This window comes from Ooceraea biroi, chromosome 5 (genome assembly GCF_003672135.1).
Source record: "Ooceraea biroi isolate clonal line C1 chromosome 5, Obir_v5.4, whole genome shotgun sequence".
In the NCBI taxonomy this organism is placed as follows: Eukaryota; Metazoa; Arthropoda; class Insecta; order Hymenoptera; family Formicidae; genus Ooceraea; species Ooceraea biroi.
The window spans coordinates 13,834,190-13,849,817 of NC_039510.1; the positions used below are offsets into that span (position 1 = coordinate 13,834,190).

The 15,628-nt window shown below is 43.1% G+C and overlaps 3 protein-coding genes across 8 annotated transcripts; 2 read left to right on the forward strand and 1 right to left on the reverse strand.

Moving 5' to 3' along the window:
• The first annotated feature begins 1,164 nt into the window (after positions 1-1,164).
• LOC105285176 (RING finger protein 207) lies at positions 1,165-7,749 on the forward strand. 5 transcript variants are annotated; one of them, XM_011349196.3, is made up of 9 exons: positions 1,167-1,953; positions 2,051-2,382; positions 2,557-2,705; positions 2,794-3,602; positions 3,925-4,320; positions 4,410-4,686; positions 4,774-5,163; positions 5,585-5,862; positions 5,953-7,749. In XM_011349196.3, the coding sequence occupies exons 2-9, from the start codon at positions 2,177-2,179 to the stop codon at positions 6,181-6,183; spliced, it is 2,736 nt and encodes a 911-aa protein (XP_011347498.1). In that variant the 5' UTR covers positions 1,167-1,953; positions 2,051-2,176; the 3' UTR covers positions 6,184-7,749. The 5 variants fall into 5 exon arrangements, with proteins under 5 accessions (XP_011347493.1, XP_011347497.1, XP_011347496.1 ...); XM_011349191.3 differs by having other exon boundaries at positions 1,165-1,953; positions 5,585-7,749; XM_011349195.3 differs by having other exon boundaries at positions 1,165-1,953; positions 3,994-4,320; positions 5,585-7,749.
• A 57-nt stretch (positions 7,750-7,806) lies between these two features.
• On the reverse strand, positions 7,807-10,806 carry LOC105285181 (poly(A) RNA polymerase, mitochondrial). Of its 2 annotated transcripts, none has more exons than XM_020033584.2 (7): positions 10,611-10,806; positions 10,191-10,378; positions 9,843-10,082; positions 9,558-9,767; positions 9,257-9,489; positions 8,901-9,121; positions 7,807-8,824 (listed from the first exon to the last, which is right to left on the reverse strand). In XM_020033584.2, exons 1-7 carry the CDS (start codon positions 10,753-10,755, stop codon positions 8,286-8,288), a joined length of 1,776 nt encoding a protein of 591 aa, XP_019889143.2. In that variant the 5' UTR covers positions 10,756-10,806; the 3' UTR covers positions 7,807-8,285. The 2 variants fall into 2 exon arrangements, with proteins under 2 accessions (XP_019889143.2, XP_011347505.2); XM_011349203.3 differs by having other exon boundaries at positions 7,811-8,824; positions 9,257-9,471; positions 10,611-10,803.
• Positions 10,807-10,849: 43 nt separating this feature from the next.
• On the forward strand, positions 10,850-14,939 carry LOC105285185. Its single transcript, XM_026969587.1, has 4 exons — positions 10,850-11,066; positions 11,482-11,642; positions 11,722-11,908; positions 14,423-14,939. Exons 1-4 carry the CDS (start codon positions 10,989-10,991, stop codon positions 14,822-14,824), a joined length of 828 nt encoding a protein of 275 aa, XP_026825388.1. The 5' UTR covers positions 10,850-10,988; the 3' UTR covers positions 14,825-14,939.
• Positions 14,940-15,628: the final 689 nt, after the last annotated feature.

The following is a 15,628-nucleotide window of genomic DNA, read 5'->3' on the forward strand; positions in this document are numbered from 1 at the left end:
ATATAGATTAAAAGGAAAGAATTATATAGATATAGATATAAAATTCTCTGTTCAACCAACACTTATATTTGAAAGAAAAAAAGGATGCGTGAAGATAATGCATTTTTTTGTCAACTGGTTAGCTTCACTAAAGATCGAATACTTGGTCTAGGTATATATATATATAATTTTACTTTTTACAATATTCACATTTTTTCAAATTTATTGCATGTGGTAGGTTTTAGAAACATTTCTGTTGCAACATTTCATATGACATATTGCGGAATCCTTTCAGAAATGTTGCGTATGAAATGTGAAATCTTGAAATGATTTTAAAACCTTCCTGAAAGCTTTCTGTATTAATCGGTGCTGTATGGGTAGCATCATCAATTGTATCATCAGTCCTTTATATATAATATCAACAATGGCTGATAATGACACCAAAATAATGACACCAAAATAGAAAGATGGCAAGATAGCGGACCGCGTTAATTAATTGCGTAATTGAAAAATTCGAGCTCAAGTAGGGTAGACGTGAGTCGAGCTGCAGATGGATGATTGATAATCGAACAATCGCGTGATTCGGGTGGGAAACGAGAGCACGTGCGAGGGGACGGACGCGACGTTGAAGGAGGAAACACCGATTTGCAATCTCAATGGATTCTACTGAAGGGTTTGCGACCTCGCCGGAAGCAGCCGCTTGCTTCCTAAGCGAGAATCGGGTCTACGTACATCGGACTGTTATAAATATTAATTAATTATAAATATTAATAAATATTAATTAAATTATAAATAGTACACAATTATAAATAATTGTGCGGAATGCAAGAGGAACACTGAGGGGTTGCAGAATGTCTCGATATCCGTTGACCTGTTCTCCAAAAAACTAAGAGTTTAATTCAAAGCGCAACGAGACAGCAAACGCTCGTATTTCCTCGCGCTCGCAACAATCAAAACTCATCGAACTCGATCATACAATGAATCAATTACAAAGTCGATTGATCAATCGTTTCTCGAAATGACTTTGATAGGATTTCAAAGATGAAACAGATAATCCTGTACGTTGCAACTGTTCGATTAAATTTCTGCCGATTAAATTTAAGCCGGTGTTTTCTCATCAGCTAGGAATCGCTACGATGTATAATTTTCGCTTCTCTATTTTTTTGGTTTTTTTTCAGTATTTAGAATTTTCATCTTTATCGAGGACCGTGCTTTATGGACGCGGAAAATCACAAAATGGAAAACGTCTTTGCGATAGGAATATTGCGTAAGACGCCTTCGCGACGATTGAATCTCTCTCGCCCCAAATACGCGGCGGTGTATCCCCCGCAGATACCCCTGGGTTATTTCGATGAGTCCCTTCGGGGGATATCAGCAATATCTTGAGATCGAATGTACTCGTACGTATGCGTCGCCGTGTGAGACGAGAGAAAAATCTGGTCTTAGGTGGAAAAACGCCGTCTCTCTTAGAGGGAGGAATTACGCGAGAAATATGTGCTTTTTTTTAGATGGTGCCCTCCACCCCTTTTGGCGAGCGATCGCCTGCATCCTCCTGCACCAATACCCGAGTTTCGTCGTTAACTGATGTGTGCGCGCGCGTGTGCACGTAGATACGTGCACGCATACGCGCACGTGGGTGGTGCAGGCTGCGGAATGGGACAGGAGCGAGAGATGAGAGGGTGAGCGAACGAGCGAGCTGGGTCGACTTTGCGAATCTCTGCTCCGTGCACAGTCGTACGCGCGCGTATACGTAGACACCCATACACCAGCGCACCGAGTTCCGCAAGCACGGGGATGAGGGTGAGATCGGTGGTGGGCGCTTTCGGTGACGTCAGTCGTTCTGATCGTCAGTTGCGCAGAGACGCGAGGTTGGTCACCGCTAGGCGCTACGTCAGAATGACGGGTCGAGCGAGCAGCCGATAAACCACCCTCTCTGGTCGGGGCTGTCTTCACGGGCGGGCCAACGGTCTAGGGGTAAACATCTCGATTCGCAATTTCGTGTCCGCGGATTCCGCATCGTTGCTCACGATGTCATGTGCCGTCACCGTGAAAGCCACTCGTTTTCTTGCAGAGGGGTAGACGAGCATGGCACGACAGGGAGCGGTGTCGTGAAGGAAGGCGGTAGGCGCGTGTTGACCGCGCGCGCGTGGCTCGACACCACCCGGGGTGATCGCTGACGACGAGGACGTTGGCGACGATGGCGAGCTCGGGCTCGGCGGTCGACGGGGTTGGCGACGACGGCACGACGGGCGTGCCGGGCGGCGGACCCAGGAACGCCCTCACCTGCGGCGTCTGCCAGGACTACTACAAGGAGCCCTGCCTGCTTTCCTGCTTCCACACCTTCTGCGCCCGTTGCATTCACGGTCCGCATCTTGACGCGATCATCAAGTGTCCAATCTGCGGGTAGATAAGCGTGATTTCATCAGAGACTCGTAATTCCATGCACACATACACACACACACACACACACACACACATGTATACATGCGTACACTTGCAACGAGTGTACATACACAAGCACAAGCGACTTGTAGATTGTCAATAGCGTTTGATTCAAATTTGATTGGGCTGATACAGGCAGCAGACGCAGTTGAAGGACGGAGCCCAGTTGCCACCTCCCGATCAACTGATACGCCAACTGGTAGAACTGGCGAACTCGGAGAATCCACCATGTGCCAATTGCGACAAACGCGACAAGTCTACTATGTTCTTCTGCACAACGTGCGGTACGTTCCCTGCAAGTCTTTCGATCGAGTTCCAATCGAGTGAACGTGCTGGTAGAACGTACCGTGAAAGAGTCTCGTACACTTGCAGGACAGGCGCTTTGCACCCACTGCAGGGAACACACGCACCGCGCGAAGATGTTTTCTACGCACGAGGTGGTTCACATGAGCAAGTGCGCCAAGGATACCCAGCGGCGTTGTCCGAGCCACGGCGAGCAATACATAATGTACAGTCAGAGCGCCAAGTGTATGTTATGCGCTACGTGCTTTCGCGACACGCCCGTGGACGCGCGGGTGCACTGCGTGGACATCGATAGTGCCTGGCAGCAGGCCTCGAAGAAGATGGAGCGCGCGGTGAACTCCATCTGCGAGCTCCAGGCTGGCATACGGGACGGCGTGTTGGCCCTCAAGTCCCAGCTGGATGAGCTGCGGCACAGCCTCGAGTCGGAGAAGCGCGCGCTCGGTGCGTTCTGCCAGGGTATGCAGGAAGCGATAACGAAGACGCATGGCTACGCGCTCGCGGAGCTACAGCGGCAGTTCGAGACCAAGGAGCGCTTGGTGCGCACGCAACTGCTCGCGTTGGGCGGCGCGCTGCCCGTGCTGCAGATGCACCTGATGCTGTGCACCGGGTTTATCAGTGGGGCGACCAAGTACCAGTTCCTCGAGCTGGCGCATCCGATGCTAGAGCGACTGAGCCGTGTTGCCCAGTTGGGCCACCCGTCGCGACCGCCCTTGCTCGCTGCATACATCAAAACGAACTACAAGGTTGATTTCGCCCGCGTCCTGCAGCCCTACATCGGCCAGGTGCAGACGTCGAAGACCGCTGAGTCCCTGTACGATCAGACGGCCGGCGGCGTTGGCAGTCACACGATAGGCCAACCGGATTCGCAAATGCATCAGGTATATGCTTGCGTACGACGAAATCGATCGAGCGATTATAATGGATGCCGCCTTTATTTTTATGTCTTAATTTCCTCTTTAATGTTTTATCCTCGCGCATGCCTTTGTCCAAATATTTATTTGCGGGATTTTAAATGTATGTGGTACGCTGCTTCTGCTATAATGATGGACGTAGGAAGAAAGGAGAACAGAATACAGAATATTATTCTCTTTCGTACCGCTTGACCTTGAGTAACAATTATTTTTAGAATTATGTGTAATTAAATTGTTAGACGTATGGTTGTAGCTGATAATTGAGGACTGACGCAAGACGCAAACATAGGATGCGGTCAATTCGCATTTTATGTTTGGAATACCGTTTTGCCGACAGAGCGGCAAACCCACTTTGCAGAGGCCACCGTCAAAGAGCGGCACCGACGGCGGTCCGTTTTCCAATCACTGTCGCACCTTTGATACTCAACTGAAGGAACTGAGCCAGCAGTTGATGACGGTAAAAGAACGATTGACTGATCTTCAGCGAGACGTTTCCGTCTTAAAAAGGGCGAACACGCCGCCGCTGGGCACGCGTTACGATCACGTGGCGAGGGATTGCCGCTTGTTGGAGCAACAACTGGAACATCATCAAATGGAACTGGAAAGACTGAGGAATGTTTTCGACGCGCTCTGGGAGGAACAGGTGTGCAGGATTCACATAGAAAAAGAGATTTTTCACTCGCAGGTGCGTTTTCTTGGCAAGGTACAAACTCATGGTTGCTCTCTGCCTCTCTTTCCTCCTTCACCATTTCTCTTTCATGGCTTTTCTCACAGATGAACGACATACTGACGTTGAGAAGCGAAGTAAAGAAGCTGCAGGCGGTGGCCCAGCATCTGGAGCCGTTCGTCAAGTCGTTCTCCACGGGTATCGGCGCTGGAGAAGTGAGCATGGCCGCGGCGGACGCAGCTGACAATCAGCACTTGCAGGCGTTACTGGACCACTTGGCGCGCCTGCAGATGCAGGAGCCGCTGCCTCATCCGCAAGCACCGACGAAGGACCACCGTCATCCACGTAGCACCGGGAGTGCCGACAATGCGCTGTACATGAAAGGTAAGAACATCACGCGTATCTTCAATGTAAAATGCTGTCGATGCCAAAATAAAATGATCAATCTCTCGCGAATGTCGCTTGGCGCAGAAACAAAGGAGATCCCGACGCGGTGTCGCACACCGTCCGGCGGCGTCGGCGCCGTCCTCGATTCGAGCGGTAACATAGTCGTGTACGGGACAGCCAAGGCAACCGATCCGAAGAGGGGCGTGCTCAGTCAATTGATCGAGAAGGCCAGGACGAAACCGGATGATCGCAAGAAATCGCCGGGCAGAGAGGACGGCCGCGATCGCAGCCAGAGTCGGCGCTCGCGGAAGTCGCCCGATGGCTCGAAACCGAAGACGCCGCCCGGACACTCGTCCGGCAGCAAGATGCGGTCGCTGTACCGTTCGTTGAAGGGCGGCACCGGCGACACCTCCGCCGAAGCGCTCGACCAAGTGGAGAGGTGTACCGATCCGCAGCAACCGCAGTCGCACCTCGGTAAGAACCAAATGCAGCCCGGAGCGAGAACGCGGATCGCGCGCGCAAACGCATATACTGATACATTGTGACACGCAGGTCTCCCCTCGTAATCCACAGGATGAAATTTCGGGTTTAGACTTGTAGAGGCAATAAGCGTCCGGCAACCGAATGCGAGTAGAGTCGCTGCACACCGTTCGCCGCACATGTAAACCGATGTACACGATGTACAACGTAAATATGCAGTATTAATGAGAGGTGTACGATACGATGGTCTCACGCACATCCTACACACACACACCCACCATGCACATTCACTGTACCTCATTACCAAAATATCAAAAATAAAAAATCTCTGCCACGGCAGGCTTTCAGCAGCTAGATCGCGGAGCACGGAGGACTACCGATAGCCAGTCTCTAAACGTTGTCGTGCTTTTAACAGGAGACGAGAGCGAATACCAGCGAATCTCGGAGGCGTCGAGCATGAGCGAAGCGAAGAAGCGCGTGCAGGCGCAGGTGCACGCGGTGCCGACCGACGACCATCAGGTACCATCGCTCAGCAGCGTGAAGGCTAGCAAGATCTATCCAGCCAGCGATTCCGAGGAGATGTTCTACGCCGACGGGAAGGCCGATGCGAGGAGGCGGCGGCGCGCTAGCTGCGACAGCCTTAGCACCACCGGCTCCGGCAACAGCAGGCGATCGAGCATCGCCGATGGGACGGTAGGTCAACAATCAGTGGCGCAGGACCCCCGGAAAACACTGGTCGTTTTGATCGGACCGACGTCACGGACGTCGTCGTCTCTCGTGCAGAAACAGCGTTCCTGGGAGACCTTTCCGCGGCCCAAGAGCAAGCGTGGCGGTCCTGGTGGCGAAGGTTCCACGGGGGCGTCATCCCTCGGTCAGCTGAAGAAAGCGGACAGCTTCGAGGGCCACGAGGAGGCGGTGCGTACATTGGTGGCGGCCGTGCAGGAGACGCGCTCCCAACTGCGGCACCATCATCTGCACCATCATCGCCATCATCGCAAAAGCAAGACGAATTAAGATCCTCTCGACGTCATCCTTGACTGATCTTCGGCGGCTCTTCCACTTTCTTACACGACGGAGTAACGTGAGAGAGAGAGAGAGATATATATATATATATATATATATATATATACGTCCAAGGATGTATCGAGCGAGGACATCCGCGAGCCTAACATATAGAAAGGAAATCGAGAGACTCGTGAGAGACGCCGTGTCCCACATGGCTTAAGTATACTTGTTATTTATTTAGCGTATGGAAGAACATATTGTTGTGAGAGTCGAAATTATCGGTTTTTTCGAAGATTTTGGACATTCTACCGGTATATATAATAATAGTAATAAATATAAATCTAACAAGATGAGAGATAATAAAGAGAGGTCTATTCTGCGCGATATGCGAAATCAAAAAAACAAAAACTGTCGTAAGGAGAGTCAAGCTGAGAGGCATCTTCGACAAGTGCACTTTCGTCTTTACATTATTTTCGAGGGGACGTTGCAGGTTTTTTTGTGATCTCGACCAAATGCGTGATGTTTGTATCGAGTTTCCGAGTTTTCGACGTTTACATTATGTCTCTCGTCGGAGCTGCGCGACGATGTGCGACTCCTCGTGAACACCTTTTATATAGCGATTTAATTGCACTTGATGATGAAAGCGCCGAAGGTATCGACTTAGATATCGCTGTTATTGTAAACGAGACGAGTTAAAAGGAGAAAAAAAAACAAGAAGAGTAGCGCGTTGTCGCCGCTACTCGTACTCGTTATCGATGCGTCGTCTACGGGTCGTGCAATTGATACATAGAGCCTTGATTAGGAACAGTGAAAGAAAAAGTGTTTTCGAGCGAAACGCGCGTACGTAATGTACAATAATTGCAACGGAACCGCAGTTGACGTACACAACATTTCAGCCATAAACGGACGTTTCGTTTTACGTGAACGCGCGTTACTTTCGTTTCGTTTATACCCGAGATCCCGTTTGTCCATTCCGTTTGCCCCACTTTACGAGACCGTATTCTTACCGTACGTACATTTGACACGATCAGATTTTACTTGAACGTCAACGGGTCGAATGCACAGTCCAGTAAAAAGTATTTTGCGCAATTCGGTCGATCGGAATGAACGTTAATACTTAGCTAAACTTAGTAAACAACACTGCCAGTCGCGATATACATTATCGAATTTAATCGACGATATTCGTTCGCGGAGAATAGCCTAATTCGAGCGTAACTCGTAATGGCCAGTCGCCAGTTATAAGCACGGATCGTTCGCCGACGTTTCGCGTGGGCGCTTCGTGATTATACGTTATTGGCTTATCGTGTAAACGATAATATTCACGATTACTTAAAAAGAGAGAGAGAGAGAGAGGGATATACGTAAGTAACCGATATTACGAGAAATCGGCTCTTCCTTGTGAAAGTCAACGCGATCGTTAATCGTTGTTTCGAATTTAACCAAGCGAAGACGCATAATTTCTTCAGCAGGGTTATAAAACGAGCGTTCTAATTATAGCGGATGTATACTGTAAGCATGTAAACGAGAAATGTCGGAAATCGCTGGTATAGTAAAATATATATACGAGTTAATAAATATATCCTGGATTTATACATACATGCATACGGCTGAAAATGAACGTACATGTGCAGCTTTCGTTATTAATTTTAATTTTTCAACAACAGTTGTTCAGTTTCTTTTGGTTGTACGTACATATATAAAATATGACATCCTACTGCGTTGAATCTTACAGCTCATTCGCAATTTTGGCAAAGTCACGAAATACAAAAAAAACCTCTAGTTAACAATGTTTAAAAATGTTCAGACCATGATAGCGAAAACAATCTCTCAAAATCAATCTGCCAATCGCTAGTGGTAATTCGCAGTCGGTAAGTATCAATTTCGTATCGATGCACGCGATTGATATACGTTCTTATTATACATCCGCGGGGGAAAAGTATTTTCTCCATTCTCGTTCCTGTCATAATAAAATTTCTCTCCTGTATTATCACCAATACAGAAAATTATTACAAACATTTTGCACGTGTGTCTCTGTTTGCAGGAACACACGTATAACATATGTATATCTCAGAAGATAGACTGTATATACATCGTCACTACTCGCTCGAGTGTCATACTATTTCTTTCGTTTCCTTCTCTTGAACTTCTGATCGAGCGCTGTCGATTCCATTGACTTCGTATTTATCGGTATCTTCGTAGGAATGATCGTCTCTCGAAAAATTCTGGATCTCTTCTTTCATTTTACTGCCCTTTATATTACTGTCAGTTTTCATATTCAGTAGAGCCATGAAGCCCCAACAGCTAGTTACAGACTTGTTGGTGGTCTCCAATGCATAGATAGCATCGTATGCTTTCTGTATTATATGATTCACTTCACGAATGTCCACATTCCTGCTGACGTTCAACGTTGTTTCTAGAGGATTGGTGATGTAGAGTGCTGCGTGAGACGGTTTTCGGATCGGCACGCCCTCGCGAATACATATTCCTTTTTTCTGGAAATCGAACTGCGAATAATACTCAAAAAAGCCGTAAAACAGCTCTTCCAGGCTACTTTGGTTCAGTTGATACGTATATCTGTGTGGTAGGTTTTTGATATCCCGCAAAAAGGTACAGTCGATGCCATTTTTTGTGTAACGAATATCATTATGCGCTGTAAAAAGGAAAGTTATTAATTAATTTGCGTAAACGATGCGAAGCCCTTTTTACCTATGACACATTTTACTTACTTGCGTGTAATCTTAACGTATTTAAAGACGGCAATATATCCTTCTGTTGCAAATAGAACAGTACCATTAATGTGAGAGAAAAATTTGTTATCCAAAAACCTGGCGAATCGGACGTTACGTCCTGATGCCTCGCCCACTGTCGTATTGCCATAACGAGCGGTCTCACTCGCCAATCTATTTCCCCATATAAATATAACAATTCGGACATGTACACAGCAGACCTGTGGAACAGATCGATAACGAAGTTACTTTTTATTTGCATTTACTCTATTTCTGAAAAAATTGTAAGACGCCTCGTTTCTCTCTTTTCTAAATTTAGATTTAGTCTAATCCAAGTTAAATATACTTTCACTCACATGTTTGTCGTACTTAAGTCACACTCGAGATGTGTGTATTCATAATTGAATTTTATTATAGGTACTCGGGCTTCCAGGATTTTTCGTACACTGCGAGTACCAGGGACAAAATAGTGCATAGCGTTTGCAATTGCACCTAGGAATTCCTTTATCTCATGCTTTTCATCGCGTTTCAGGGGCTTCGTATGAAACACTAGTCTATTCGTTGCACTAAGCTGTAAATATTTTTGGCTCTATTAATTGTTTTCACATCCTCGCAATGAGATTTCAAATGAACGAAATGTTACTTATATATATTTACTTTCTTAGTGTCATCGGGAACAATAACTAAATCAACGTCACACCTTTTCCTTCCAAAACCATTTACAGAGGAGCCGAATGGTAGAACTCTCATGTTTTGAAAAAATCCGGAGAAACATTGTTCTAAGTGACAAGCAGTGTGAAATCTCAGTCTTGTCTCTAACTCATCCAACTTTAGCATTTCATACAGATCTATTATTTGGCCCGATATCTATGGAGTAAAAGTACCAGTTTTACACGATGTTTGCAATTGTAGGATATTATAAGAGAGATTAATGGCCGTTACCGATTTTGCATTGTACAACAACTTTGCTACGTCTTCTTCGGTAAGCAATGCACAGCCATTCTCTGTAAATAGTAGCTTTCTCTGATTACTTTTTTTATTATTAGAAGTAACCAGATTCCTCTTATGGAACCAGAATACTGATGACTTGGCAGAGCCAATTACGTCTTCGTTTACGAGGGAAGCATGCGATATAATTTCTTTCACCGATTCTATATTTTTAAATTCGACTAAGATATAATTCTGAAAGTAAACCGTTCAAACATATAATATCATATGTATAACAATAATATTTATATATTCAAAAGTGTTTGAAATTAATAATTAAATATAGAACAATAAATAACGTACGTGTTGTTTACTTATTTGATAGTGGTGCATACTCAAAACATATCCAAACTGAATGCAGTAATTTTGTAGATCGTAGTATGAATCCGTGGACTGTACTTGCACTAATATACTTCGACATGCTTGATCCCTTCTCCTAATAACTTCTTTGTCGAACGGCGAACTCTTGTCCAACTCAACTGTCTCGTTATCTGAGAAAAACAAAATCGTCGAACGATAATATAGGTTATGCTTTTACACTAGTGGAAAATTATGAGAAAACGACAAAATCTTAACAACTTCGAAAAGCCAATTAATTTCGTATTCGAACTATATTCGAGATAATTACGCTAAATCAATTAATTACTCCAGAAAAAGAAGCAAATAGAACTTTTCTTCCAGCTTAGAGGTTATACGCCAGAATTGTATCATAACTTGACTTACTTTGCTTCCTCGCTTTATTCTGCTGAATCTTTGGCGATACTAAGATACGATCTTGGGATTTGAATTTCACGTTGCCTGTCGAAAATTTGCAGCAGCGATATAATAACGAAAACGAATTCACGTTAGCTCGACTGAAGAGCGCCATTTTTAAATATATACTCGACTCTGCCGTGCACGACGCACGTGTCGCACACACGAAGCCACAGTGGATATCGTTCGATTTGTATCGAAAATCATCGCGCTGGGTGGAAACTCGATACTCGATACGGCGATAAACGCGGGCCGATAACGGCCGATACCGAATTGTGCGTCTTGTGAGATGTTCGCGAGATTGCTGACCACTCATTCTTCTGGCGCGACGAGGGAGCGTACACGAGGATGTCGTGGTTGGGCGCATACGAACTCACGCACCCGGAATCGCTGTCGGAGCGTCAGCTCCGCGAGGTCTTGAAGAACGTAAGTCCCATCAGGTTAGGTGTGTTTACAAACTTCTCTGGTTTCTTATCTGTCTTTTGTTTCGTCCATTTTAATGCTATCCGCTTTTTTCGAGAAATATCAATCTTTAATATTAGCATGACGAATTTCGAAATTAAATAGCAATTAAATAAGTTAATTATATATATATGTAGGTTGTTCATGATCAGGACATAATAAATTGAATATAATTTTTGAAATGTTAATTTCAAGGAGAAAAAGAGAATTAATAATTCCTTTTGTATGAAGCGTGAACAATTATGATTGATGATTCACTATGATGTACGTTTTAACAACTATGATTGCACAAAGGAGCGCTTATGCTATCGTACATTTGAGTTCTAGGTATAGCTAACAGTGCTCCTTAATTGCACATCTATATCTTCTTTCTCTTCAGAGTTGTATTGATATCCGTAATTTTGAGAAGCTGTGCAAAAGTGAACTGTTGGAAATATATAAACGAGTCGCTATGCCTTTACCGCAACGACAACGCGGTAATGCCAAGGATTCGGACAAAGAAGTAGGAATAATAACGGAGAAATCAATCGCAGCTGTGAGGTAAGCTTCTTGTCGGTAAACAATATCTATTTATGAAACACACATGATTGTTTTAATGCGTAATCCATGTTTCCTTCAGTGATGATACGCACAGCTCAACCCACTTAAATAAAGGAAGTAAGAGAATGTCACATTCATCCTGTCCTCAGACCGATAAACCTCCTGTCAACGACGAGAAATCAATGCAGAAAAGGATCCGGTTATGTTCGTCGAAAGCAGAAGTTACTTTCAACGGAAGTAAACGCAACTGCGGTGAGCAACCCGAGGTATGTATTCTACAATCTTTCTATTATTCAGATAAGGTTCTCTGTCTTTTCTTGTACAAGTAAATTTCTACAAGATGCAAGAGTGATTTTTAATAAACAATTATATCTTCAATCTAACATTAAAAAAAGTTCTATATGATATTACTGTATTCGCTTTTCGAAATGAATAATTTTAATTAATTTTGTAATGTTTCACATATAACGTAACGCACATATTTAAACGTTTCAGGAGTTACTAACAAAAAAACGTCAGAAGATTATGTGGCCGTAAACAGTAAGCTTGGTTTTATTTATTACCAGAATTTGTTATCAGAATTAAAGTTTAAATAGCAATTAGCACGATGGCTTCGTCAGCAATGTGGCTAAGCTTGCAATGTCTGGCCAAAAAAATGGAGCTGTGTGAAAACTGATTGCAAACGTTGTTTATAAGATATATATTTGCACATTTGACAAATGTATTGAATCATGCTAATTTAAACGGATTGACGCATACGTTAATCTTAGACAGATTAGGTATATTTTAAAAGGTGTATTTGTATGATTGTGTAACGATTTGATTCTTGGTCGAGATATCGGAATTGTATATACATCATAAATTTTTACGTATGAATTTTAAATTTAAATTTGAACATTTTGAAGTATTCGACAGTGTTCCAAGATAAATGAATTTACTGACGAGACGCACGTGCTTCTTAACGTAATTTTATTCTTCTCTCGAGTATCGACAAGTTACGTAACCATGCGTTTACATAGAACGAGAATATTTGTATAATGTAATAGTATGTAATACCGATCGCTTATTATTCGCGTTATATTCATTTACATAATCGTAAAACAAAGCTGATGAGTATTGTAATCTTAAGCTTAGAATTTATCTGCAGATATTGCATTGACTGATGTTAATGCACAAGATTTATGTAGAAACACGCTGTTTTTATGTGGAATCTGATTTATATGAATAAATAATATTGGTTGTTTTATATTGAATAAAATGCCAATCATATATCTCCGTCCATAATAGTAGTGGTTTATGAGATGCATTGTTTGTATCATTTTTTAAATTATTTATTGGGGAAAAATTGTTGACACGTTTGAGTGTCAATGCGTATTTTTTGCGTGAATATTAACAGGATATTAAAATTTCTTTTATATCCATAAGAGAAACAATTTCTCTATTTTTTATGTAATCTTTTCTATCGTGCAACACGTCGATAATTACATAAAACTGCTGCCCATACATGATCTTGCGCTAAGATGCGGCAAGAAGAGAAGGAAGAATGTGAGAAGAAGCAGCATCTCACCAGCGATATCAAGTTGCGTAAGCGCAAGCGAGTTCTGTGGACTTGTTTCACGGTCACGACCGTTGCTCGTCCTCCACAATTATGCATATCGCGAATGATTCATCTCTGTTTATGCAGGAAGAAGAGATGACACGAAGATGATTCACGCCTCTAACGACAAGGTGTCAGGAAAACCCCCCGATTTATAAAAATCTCAGAAAGAGAAAGATATTAAACATCTTTTTGTATTTTTATTTTATGTGTGAAGAATAATTATCTTGAAAGAGCAATTCAATAGACAAACAAATGTCTTGTTTATTGCATTTTTTTTATTAGAGTGTACTTACAGTTTGACAATGTAATTAAAAGATTTCCGGATGATTACATCACAAATCTTTTTTACAAAGGCGGATAGGACTTTTTCAAAACTGAATCATCCTCACGCACTTGATATTCTTGCCCTGTCACCTTCACATGACGGAAGTGTTATACTTATGGCTGGTACTAAAACTGCGAGAATTGTGCAAGAGTGAAAGCATCGACGCCACATAGAAAAATTATTGACCACATTAATCTCGTTTCGTCGCGCTTCACGTGGTATATTTTTACAATCTTTGAAAACTTTTGACACTATACCGAATCGTTATCTTTTACTATATTTAACTTTTGCGATTAAAATTTATTCTTTTTTTATTTTTAGGTGGTTTTGATATAAAGGAATAATGTGAAAGACCATAGATTTTAAAAATTGATGGAGAAAAGATCTTCTTCTATCAATAGCGTTCGTACAATGATTAACAGCGATAGACGGTCGTTCCCAGACGTCCTGAACAATTAAACGCGATTAAACACGATAACGTGAGTCATTTAACGATGCTTCAGTCAATATTTCAGCGTCCATGATTTCCCTTTTTGTCGACGCATATATCGGACGGTCATAAATCGAGAGCGAAACTTCTGTCATCGCATCACGTACTGTGCCTTCAAAGGCTGCTTGCGATGCAGCAAGGGATGCGGCTCGCAGTCGATGACCACCCCGATACCGCTATAAATACGTCTGCCACTGCTTCATCGGACGTCAGTCTTGTTTATGGCACTTATATCGATCATTTCACGTAGAATCGTACCGTGCGGAAGATGCTCATTAAGGTAAAGAATTAAATATGTATTATCTATTTAATCACATATAAATATTTTGTCTTTTATTTTATTAATCCGTTACGTCATGTTACAGTCTATAATCGCTCTGATCGCAACAATACTCGCGGTATGCGGAGGTGCAGCTGTCCCGTTGCCAGCATTACCAGCGGTTCCGGCAGTCCCAGCCGGCCCGGCTGCTCTTCCGATCGCCAAGCTTCCAGTTGACGTCGCGAACTTTGATCCCCATCCTCAGTACGCCTACGCATACGACGTGCAGGATACGTTAACGGGCGACGCAAAGAGTCAGCACGAGAGCAGAAACGGCGATGTCGTTAGCGGCAGCTACAGTCTCATCGAGGCCGACGGCACTAGGCGAATCGTCGATTACACCGCTGATCCCGTGAACGGATTCAACGCCGTGGTGCGTCGAGAACCCCTAGCGGTGGTGAAGCCTGTCATCAAGGTCCCGGCGTCACCACTCGTTTATCGCCCTTGAGAAAGATTTTTGTATTATAGGATGAGAAGACTAGTCATATTGTATACTGCATCGATGATATTGACGATGAATTGTTAATGTACTGATCTTTATTAAAACTTTTTTACATGAATTACATGTCAGTGTAAATGTTTTGTCCTCAACAATTTTATCACGATATTAGTCTACTTTTTCACTCTTTGCACCGCTATTCGACATCGAGCATTTCAAATAATAGACTTTCGTCGAGTGAATCCGTCATGAATTCACAAACAGGACTGTCCGTAATGAGCGAGTTGATGTAACGCAATAATGCTGCTGAGTAATGCGACGGCGCACGTAAATTTCACGATAGATTTCGAGCCATGAACTGGCTCTCTTACGTGAACGTATTATAATTGCGAAAGGTGTACAGTTTGCACTTGCATGCTAATGTAAAGTTTTTTACATTAATTTTGTAAATATTCTATGTAAAATACATGTATGTATAGAACATATACTGTGATACACATTTGTATTTTATCTTTTTACGATATATTACTAAATACAGACATAAAGAAAAGAAAATTTTATACGTACTGTTTTTTAAATCCGCACATTGTAAAATTTAAGGGTTTATACTATTTTCCAAAGCTAATACTTTGATTTAAGTGTGAACGAATTTTGAACGATTTTATTTCGATTAAATTTTTTGAAATGTTTAAAAACTGTTTATATACTCATTTTTAACAAAAATGTTCGAACTGTTATAGTATGGATATAGGAGAATTATAGCTTCGAACCTGAAACAATGTAATCCTGAATCTATAAGTTTATGAAATAGCA